The 10871-nt window shown below is 34.8% G+C and overlaps 1 protein-coding gene across 10 annotated transcripts in view; it reads right to left on the reverse strand.

Moving 5' to 3' along the window:
* LOC106881484 (nesprin-1) overlaps positions 1–10871 on the reverse strand; it is an 811219-nt gene that overhangs the window by 640931 nt on the left and 159417 nt on the right. For all 10 annotated transcript variants that reach the window (XM_052966929.1, XM_014931893.2, XM_014931887.2 and 7 more), the window contains 4 exons: positions 9496–9701; positions 7744–8058; positions 5387–5710; positions 2543–2692 (listed from right to left, as the gene is read on the reverse strand). In XM_052966929.1, the coding sequence (XP_052822889.1) occupies positions 2543–2692; positions 5387–5710; positions 7744–8058; positions 9496–9701 (995 nt within the window). The remainder of the gene's footprint in view (positions 1–2542; positions 2693–5386; positions 5711–7743; positions 8059–9495; positions 9702–10871) is intronic.

Consider the following 10871-nt stretch of genomic DNA (forward strand, 5'->3'; position numbering starts at 1 on the left):
ACCCACAAATCTGGTCGGTGGCTTTCAACAGGTTGTCCCGCAGAAATCTCCAATTGTCTTCCACGTTGTATGATGCTATATCCCCTTCTATTTCGTTAAATGCTTCAAGTAACTTGTCTCTAAGTCTCTGTCCGTTTGCAGGGTCTTTAAGCTTCCACACCCTTCTTCTCCAAGCCTGTCTAATTCTGGGCACCCATTTTGCCTTGATCCCAAAGTCGCTAACTACTAATCTATGTTGTGGGGTACATTCTTCGCCAGGGTAGGTTTTGGCATTTATAAGCCGCCCTCTTTCCCTATTTCTGGCGAGGATGTAGTCGTAAATGGTTATGTGTAAATATCTATGTACAACATCTGGGGATTGCCATACATACCCCAATTTCACACAAACTATGTCCATCAGATGAGAGAATGAATTAACTTTTCCCCAACTAATATCTCCAGTTACTACTTATGAAGATATATATATATATATGTACTGAAAAATATTCCAGAGTCATTATTTTAATCTACCTATTCGGTGAATTATTTTCACACCAAAACTATAAAACCTTCCACTTATTCTGTGGTCATTTAGCTGTCAGTTGGTTATATTTTTCTAAAGAAATCCAATAATATAGAAACATGTCTGGAGTTCTTCACAGAGCTACCAAAAATCTGATTTACTACTCTATCTTATTGCATGTCTCAGTTTCATTTTTTGGTTGATTGAAATTTCACGAGTTAAAATTACCAGCCATTTTGACAGTTATTTTCATTAAAACGAACAAATTTTTCTTGTCATTACAGTTATAACTTCCATGAATTCAAAAATATATTTGGTGTTCTGTATTAAGCATGGCAGCAAGCACTTATCTATATTCTTCATAGAGAAGAATACCCTCAGGAAATTTTCCAATATCACTATTTTAAATAAGAGGAAACACAGGCATTCAGATGATGTTTCTCTCCACACACACAGACACACACATACACACCCACATGTATGCACACACAGATACATAGATACATGTACATATACATGCACATGCGTGCACACACACACACACACACACATAATATATGGTTCACCTGAAGCACTGAGATATTGGAAAATAAGTATTTAATAAGTATGAGAAGACATTACAATGCAAATGGAACTGTAAAAAATAGCTCCTTATATATCAAGTAAGATACCTGTTGATGTCAGAAAAAAGCAAACAGGAATTGAACCAGATATCTGTTGCATTATGGATGGTCATGATTAACCATTATACCAAAATGATTGAATAAATCTTGACCATCGAAATTACAAGCATTAAATGGACAAGCCAGAAAGTAAACACTTTTATTTGGTTCACTTGAAGCATTGATAAATTTTAAAACAAGTATCTAAGAAACTGCAACAATGGATTTGTAAGTAATAGTTCTTATATTTCAATAGCTTAGATATTTATTTTCAAATTTCCCAATGCTTCAAAGCAAACTAAATAAAAATATTTAATTTCAAGCTTGGCTAGTGAAAGCTTCTAATTTTGATGGTTGACAGTTGTCAGTTTGCCGAGGTGTAATGGTTCTGGCAGTCATCTCACATACAATATCTACATGATTTGAATTCCATTGGTGAGTCACTTCACTTTTTTTCCATCAAGGGATGTCTTATAAATATAATACATGAGTTTGTGTGTGAGTGTGTGTGTGTGTGTGTTTGCGTGTGTGCATGCATACGTGTGTGTATATATATATATATATATATAGGTAAAAAAAATCACTGAATAATATTTCTTTTTTCAAAGAAAAGTTTGACATTTAATTCAAGATACCAGCTCTCTAAATCTACCTCAAACACATACACAAAAACTAAATATGTGACACTGAATGATATTAATAAAGTTGTTAAAATATAGTCGTCAATTCATGCATTAATAATAGATGAGCATTTGTGTGTGTGTGTGTGTGTGTGTGTGTGTGTGTGTGTGTGTGTGTGAGAGAGAGAGAGAGAGAGAGAGAGAGAGAGAGAGAGAGAGAGAGAATAAAACAGGAATGTGAAAAATTCTTTCGGTATTATTTATTCATCATTATTATTTTATTTTTTGAAAAATTTCTAAAATGTCTTACATGTTTACCCAACATGTACAATTTTGTGATACCTGTAAGCAAATGAAACATGTGTAATGGTGAATAAATAATACCAAAAACATTTTCTGGATTCCTGTTTTGCTATATGATAACTCTACAAACAATATTTTCAGAATTTTCAACTCTAATATGTACCTTCACATTAATACAACAACAATAACAGATGTGCTTCAAGAGGACACAGACTGGATTATAACCCTACCTACATTAATTGTGTGTGTGTGTGTGTGTGTGTGTGTGTGTGCGTGTGTGTGTGTGTGTGTGTGTGTGTGTGTTGAATGTACAAACCCAAACAGTTTCTATTACATTCAGCAATATGAAGAAATGTGAGACATCAAACAGGTTTCTATAAATGATTTAGTTTAACTTTAAAGAAAAATAGTTATCTTTAAAATCTCCCCAACTACAACAATAAAAACAATCCTACCTGAAATCTTGCAGTGGTTGTCTGTAACAGTATTTGAGGAGGTTCAAAATCCACAACTTTTAATTTACTCTTATGAGAAGCCATTTTATGTAACAATTTTCCTTTGCTTTCCAGCACAGATTTTTGGTTTTCTGTTTGTGAGAAATGCTCCTGCGAAAAGATTTTATCAAATCCATTTATGGTTTATCTGAGGATACGATCATGGAGATTACAAACTGAAACAGAAGTGGATCTAACGATGCAGGAGTATTTCAAATGGATACAATGGTTATCAGGGTTCAAGTGGTCAAAACTGCTTGTGTTGAGAATGATGTATGAAATTCATAAAACTTCAAGGTCTTAGGGGAAATATAAGAAAGGAAAGAGAAATATATGGATAAAGTTTACATCTAGTTTCCATTACAGCTCAAGAGGATTCAATGGACCAAAGGCCCACATCTTGTTAGAAAAAGGATTTCTATGGCTGGATGTCATTCTTAATACCAATCTAAAGCTATATTCATATAATTTTCTAGAAATAATACATTTCTAAATCTCTCAGAGAGATTTATGCAGTAGTGATACGATGCAGTAGTTGTATGCTGTCAACTTAATATGACAGTCCCCTGAAGGGAATAATACTGCTGTTGGTTAGACTTAGGAAGCTGCACCGCTTCCTGTCGGCCTTGACACATTTCCTGTGTCTTTATATTTACAAGGTGGAAGTGCTTGTCTCCCCCTTGTAAGCATAAGGACACAGGAAATGTGTCAAGGCTGACAGGAAGCGGTGCAGCTTCCTAGGTCGAAACAACAGTAGTATTATTCCCTTCAGGGGACTGTCACATTAAGTTGACAGCATACAACTACTTCATATAAATTTTCTGTTTTAAAGTTTGATATTATGTTATTTAGCCCCGGGTCATCCCAAATTAAGCAGATTTATGATCTAAAACTTCAAACATGAATATCTACTATATCTTTAGCATTATATCTAATGCTGATTTCAAATTTTGGCACAAGGCCAGCAATTTCAAGGGAGGGAGATAGTCAATTACACTGACTCAAGTACACAAGTGGTACTTATTTTATAGACCCTGAAAGGATTAATGGCAAAGCTGACTTTGGTGGAATTTGAACTCAGAACATAAGGACAGATGAAATGCCACAAAGCATTGTGCCCAGCATGCTAACGTTTCTGCCAGCTTGCTGCTTTATATCCAATATTACAAACATTATACAGTACAGCATAAACATCTTTGTTAAGATAGTAGGGTGTAATTTGAAGGAAATTTGGCATTTATTTCTTGCAGGCTAAGATACCATGTAGGTACACTTTTCATTGTTTCCTTTTTTAAAGATGTTGTTTTGTTGTTTAGTACCAGGTCACCTCAAGTCAACAAAACATATGATCAAAAAATTTCAGAAATGACCAATTCATCTTCATTTTTTTTGTCTTTTCCGGTCAAAGTGTACTCTAGATTACACTATACAATATGCCTTTCTTTTATTGCTGTAGTTATGGTTTGAAAACTTGATTGCTATTTCTAGCAGGTCAGGTAAGGCAACTATGTAGAAGGTTTTTGCTGGTCAGTTTTGCTTTTCTTTTTTTTTTCTTAGGTGTAATTTGTGATTATGCTGATTGTTCTGAAACAAAAAGGATTTTAAACATTCTATAACCAATATGGATGTGGTGAATAATGACACTCGTGTCTGTAACAATAATGACAGAAACACAGAGATGACAAAATGATCAGGAAGATATATCATCATCATCATTATTATCATCATCATTTAGCATCCATTTTTCCATGTTGGACAGCTCTACAGAAACTGGGAAGCCAGAGGACAGCGCTAAGTCCTATTGCTCTTCCTAATACCAACAACGTCAGAATGAACTGGGTGCTTTTTACATGACACCAACACAATTGAGATCACCAAATAGCTCACAAAACAAAGACACCTCAACTGAGGGTGTGCAGTACTGATAGAGGTGGCTAAGTGTCTGGTAATGAATGGTTAAAGTATAATAGAAAGACAGGAACAAGTTCTTGCAGCAGAGAGATACATGGCTATCCCTGTTGGAAATTTGTTTGCTAAATCAGTTAGATGTCAGACCAATATCTAACTGTGAAAATGAATTCCAAAAATTGCATTCCTCTTTAATTTTCTATGTTCTTCAGTACATGTTACTTTAGTATTCCTTCTAAAAATTGAAATTGTATATTTTAATGTAAAAGTTGTATTTATGACAGGTATTTAGGATTGTGTCCTAAAGGTACCAAATTTAATTTTGATTGATAAATTTAATTCTGATTGATAGGATAGAAACAGGTTCCTTGCTGTAAGGGAAATACAAAGTTACCCCAGTTGAATAAAAAAAGATGGTTGGGAAGATATAATGCGTGATGTATCAATGATATGAGTTAATATCATCAACAAGTAATATCAATATCAACACATATGAAAAAAACCCACAAAGAAATCAATATCATTATTCATGTTTAATATCCATAAATACGATTCATATTTAATATCAATAGATATCATTGATGTTAAATATTTACAGAAGTAGACTATTGAATATTAGTTTGTCCCTCATAAAAAAAAAAAGTAAATATCAATGCTAAGCAGAAATTACAGAGATTAAACATAACTAACTATATTGCTTCCTTTCTTTGTATTATATTCTTACATTAAGTCTTTTATTAGCTGAATTCTATTGAATTGAAGATGACAAGATAAACTGTATGACACCATCTTGTTTTCTTCAACTCCTTTTTGTACTAATCACTTGTAAGTCATCATTCAAATTTATCTGAAATCTCTTCATATCAAAGCTACAAGAGTAAAAAAAATTACAATTACCTTATGAGCCTCGAGCCAATTTTCCACTTTATCAAAGTTTTCATTTAATTCGTGCTCTTGAATCAGAGATTCTCCAATGTCTAACCAAGCATTTATTGCAGTCATTCCATGTTCAAATGATTCTATATTTGGTAAAAGTATTTTCACATATTTTATTTTTTCAGCTATTGACTTTTTGTTGGACTTAAAAGTTTCAGTGTATTTTTTCAATGTTTCCAAAATTTGGTCGACTGATTCTCTGGGACTTGTTTTAGCAAGTGAATGCCCAGTCCTGGTGGTAGATTTCAACTTATGCTCCATGTCACTGACTTCTTTGCTGGACACCTGTTGCAACAAAAACAACACAAATTAAAAAAAAAAAAAAGAACAAGATCATCAGGAAGTGTTAACATGTTTGCACTATATTTCTGTTGAAATACTGCTTTTGTTTCAATTAATTTTGGAAATAGTGAAGACTTTAGTGAAATAGCTGTTGTTATTAACCCTTTTCTGTTGAAATATACTACCTTTGTTTCAATTAACTTTAAATAATAATGAAGAATTTAGTGCAACAGCTGTCATTATCAAACTGGTGTTTGAAACATAAATTAACATGAAATTTTGATTAAAGATTTTAATTTAGAATACTTTAAAACAGGAAGGATTTACTAGTGAATTAGTGGTAGTCTCAGCAAGGTTAGTTTCCAAAGGTTAAATATCATCATCATCATCGTTTAACGTCCGCTTTCCATGCTGGCATGGGTTGGACGATTTGACTGAGGACTGGCGAAGCAGATGGCTGCACCAGCCTCCAATCTGATCTGGCAGAGTTTCTACAGCTGGATGCCCTTCCTAACAGCAGCCACTCCAAGAGTGTAGTGGGTGCTTTTGCGTACCACTGGCACAAGGGCCAGTCAGGCGGTACTGGCAACGACCATGCTCAAATGGTGTTTTTACGTGCCACCTTGCACAGGAGCCAGTGTGGCAACACTGGCAACAACCTTGCTCGAATATTTTTGATATATTTTTGAAGACATACTCAAAGCGTTTCCTTAATCCATTCATGACAATATTTCTGTTAAAATACATTAACCCTTGTTGAGAATAATGAAGAGTTTAATGAAATAATTGTCATTATTAAGCTGATGGTTTAGAATATAAGTTAACATGAAATTTTGATGGAAGGTTGAATTTAGATCACTTGAAACAGGACAAGAATGCTCTCAAATGGATTAAATAATATGCTATGGCCCCCTACAAATATTAAAAAAAAATTTTCTCCCCAAAATTATGAACCATGAATAAGAGACAGAAACTGAGCTTGAATTCTACTCTCACGCTTATTTATATCTTCATTCCTTGTTAATTTTAATTAATTACATTCTTTTATTCTTTCATTGGACTCAGTCACTAGACTGTGGCCATGCTGGGGCACTGCTTCCAAAAATGGCTCTTTTACCACTTGATCATATCAACCCCAGTATGTTCTTCAGTCTGGTACTTATTTACCATATTTTAACGTGTTATAAGGAACCCTTTTTCATTAAAAATTAGGTTAAAAATACATGGGAGTTTCTTATACATGGATAGTATTATAATCCCTTACAAAAACTTTTTTTCCAAATTTTAAGCCTAAAAAATTAGGGAGTTCCCTATAAACGAGGGCTCTTTATACATGTTAAAATATGGGGATAACTCTCAACAATATTGGTTTTTACCAAAAAGAAATATAACTAGACACACTGGTTTATGCTGCTGAACATAACAAAATCACACACACACACACACACACACACACACACACACACTCATACAAATATTATTTTATTGGCTCAATTTAGAAGAAGGGACTGTGCTCATGACTGATACATGATCGAAGATACATAATTGACCCTGACTGACAGAGGTCTTTAAAAATAACCAGTGAAGTGATATATCATCCATAATCTAAAAGATGTCTTTAACTAGATAACTGGGTAGCAAACTAAAATTCTGGAGCTGCAAAAATGGTAAACACACATCATAAAAATGATTTATTAAAAACAGTCATGTGTAAGAAATAAAAATAAACAAGAGTTATAAGCATTTTCACACACACACGCACACATGTGCACGTGCATATGACAAGCTTTCCTACAGTTCTCATTTGCACAAATTCACTCGTGATGCATTGGCCACCTCAGCGCAATAAAAGAAGATATTTTCCCAGAGTGCAATGCAGTGAGCTTGAACCTGAAACAATGTGACTGAGAAGGAGATTTCTCTGCCACACACCCACAAGAAGAAATAAAACATTTATTTTATCGGGGGCCCTTTAGAGGCTCCACTTTTTTTTTTTTCAAGCAATAAAAGACAAGCTTAGAATAATATAAACTTACATCTAATTCTGCTTCATAATTTTCCAAACTCTTTTGGGTGCAAGGTATAGTCTTATTCAAGAATTCATTGGTTCGTGTTAGCCACACAGCCACTTCTGTTACTCCATCTTTATAAGATTGTGCCTCTTCACCTCTCAGATCTTCCAAATATTGATGGTAAGAAATAACTATGTCTCTAAAAGCTTGGTTGATTCTTTCCATTTCATGGTTCATCTTGGCTATCACTAAAGGCTCCACAACATCGGCAAGGTAAAAACAGGCTTCATTGTAGGTTTTATGGTGTTCTTGCCAGTCAGGCAAGTCTTGGAAAAAATTCTGAAATAAAAATAGAAGTAAATATGATAATATGACTTTTTTTCTTCTAATGAAGGACCCTCACCAAAATGCTATTATTTTATTTTATATTCTATCCTAACTCTTCCATTTCTCTTTCAGTTTTTATTAATATTTTGGGACTTTCAGCTCTACAACACCAATATCTGCTTGGTCTATGGCCTTCCACCACTTTCTATGGTTTATTTAAGTGTGTGTGTGTGTGTGTGTGTGTGTGTGTGTGTGTGTGTATGTATATATATATATATATATAGTTCAAAAAAACAATAACAAAAAAACACAAAAACACAACAAAGTGAGGACGTGATATGGATAGTATTATTGGACGCTCAGGAAAGGAAAGAGAGAGTGTATGACGTTTCGGGTGTAGCCCTTCGTCGGAAAGATGGAAGTATGTATGTATATATATCCATATATACACACACACACACACACATATATATATTATTCTTATTCTTGTTTCAGTCATTGGATTGTGGCTATGCTTGAGCACTGCCTTGATGGATTTAATCAAACATATCAACCCCAGTTCTTATTTGATCTATTGAACTCTTTTGCCAAAACTGCTAAAATATGAGAATGTAAACAAACCAACACCGGTTTTCAAGAGGTGGTGGAAGAAAACACAAAGACACACACATACACAGCAGGCTTCCACACAGTTACTGTCTACCAAAATGATTCACAAGGCTCTGGTCAACAACGGCCTATAGTAGAAAACACTTGCCCAAGGTACCATGCAGTCGGACTGATCCCAAAACCATATGGTTGAGAACCAAACTTCTTAACCACACAGCCATGTTTGCATCAGAATATTCAATTATGATATTTACTAAACATTAAACTTCTATCCCCAGACTTTGAGGTAATTTGTTTACCAAAATGTAGTAAGAATTTGCTTCCTAACCACATGGTTCTGGGTTCAATCCCACTGTGTAGCACCTTGGGTAAGTGTTTTCTACTATATCTTTGGGCCAACCAAAGTGTTGTGAGTGGATTTGGTAAGGTGGAAACTGAAAGAAACCTATCGTGTGTGTGTGTGTGTGTGTGTGTGTGTGTGTGCGTGTGTCTGTGTTTCTTTGTGTCTGTGTTTGTACCCCACCACCACCTGGCAACCAGTGTTGGTGTGTTTATGTCCCTGTAACTTAGCAGTTTAGCAAAAGGAGATCAATAGGATAAGTACCAGGCTTTAAAAAAGAAAAATAAGTCCTGGGGTCAATCCATTCAACTAAAATTTTTCAAGACAGTGCCCCAGCATGGCCACAGCCTAATGACTGAAACAAGTAAAAAAATCTTTTTTTTAAATAAAAGAATTTACCAAAATTCTTTAATTACTCAATTCTTTAATTACATGATGGATTACATCAAAGAGCATACAAGAACAGTTCATCAACTAATCATCAATGTTTTATGCATTACCTGCTTCTCAGGTGATGGTTTCTGGAGAGCTTTTTGTGCATCAGATAACCAGGCATTCAATTTTTGGTTCAGAACGTCATGTTGTTTCCAATATTCTGCAGATTCATCAAGAACTTTACCAGACGTTTCAATATCATTATATAGTTTATTCCATCTCTCATCACAGCACTGGATAAATTCATGGATGTCATCAGAATTTTCATTACCTGTAAAAGGAAAAATATATAAATGATTAAACTCTTTGAAGTTGGTAAGTTCTCAATAAGTTCTTACCCTATGAGGAGAAGAATTGGATGTTTCAGGGGTTAACCCTTTGTTTAAGAGAAAAGGGCTTTTTTCAATTGAAGAATGGCTGTGAGTTAAGACAGGGCTGGCTCAAGGTGCTGGCAACTCAGACAGTCATCTCGGGTGTCGTATACTTGGAGGTGCCAAAGAGGATGTGACAAAGACAAGGGAAATTTCCATGACCATCAGCTTGTACACACCAAAGTTCAGCTTGCCTGGGGCACCAGCAAACCTAGGGCTGACCCTGGGTTTAGACGCTTACTTTCCACCATCATAGTTTCAGTTTCTATCCCACATGTATGCACATATGTATTTATATAGTATTGCAGACTGAATAAAATTAATACTTTATATGTATAAAGGTGTAGGCACAACTGTGTAGTTAAGAAGACTAGCTTCCCAACCATGTGATCTCAGGTTCAGTCCCACTGTGCAGCACCTTGGGCAATTGTCTTCTATGATAGCCCATAGCTGTCCAAAGACTGGTGAGTGGATTTGGCAGATAGGAACTCAGTGTGTATATATGCATGTATGTGTGTGTGTACCAGTATGTGTGTGCATCAGTGAGTACATTAGTGTGTGCATGCATCAGTGTATATGTGTATGTGCATCAGCATGTGTGTGTGTGTGTGTGTGTGTGTGTGTGTGTGTGTGTGTGTGTGTGTGTGTGTGTGTGTGTGTAGTCTAGTGGTGGTACGTGTTTTTGGAATGGTATTGATCAGTTTACAATTTAATGCCTCAAACTTTTAATCCTCAAAACAAGTAACACTACTGAACTCTTTACACACACACACTTGCCCTTACCTCCATACACATTCAGTCCACTCAAAAAATCAGAAGCAGTATCCATAAAATAAATAAAGATACCAAGAAATAAACATTTTACTATCCATAACTTACACAAAAATCCACACCGTACTCATACACAAATGCATGCAAACACACATAGAGAGTCCACTATACCACATAAGCACACACACCAGAGCACACATATGTATGAATGTACACTCATACTCTTTATATATATATATATATATATATATATATATATATATGTATATATATATATATATATATATCACAGTTCCATT

Source organism: Octopus bimaculoides, chromosome 4 (assembly GCF_001194135.2).
Source record: "Octopus bimaculoides isolate UCB-OBI-ISO-001 chromosome 4, ASM119413v2, whole genome shotgun sequence".
In the NCBI taxonomy this organism is placed as follows: Eukaryota; Metazoa; Mollusca; class Cephalopoda; order Octopoda; family Octopodidae; genus Octopus; species Octopus bimaculoides.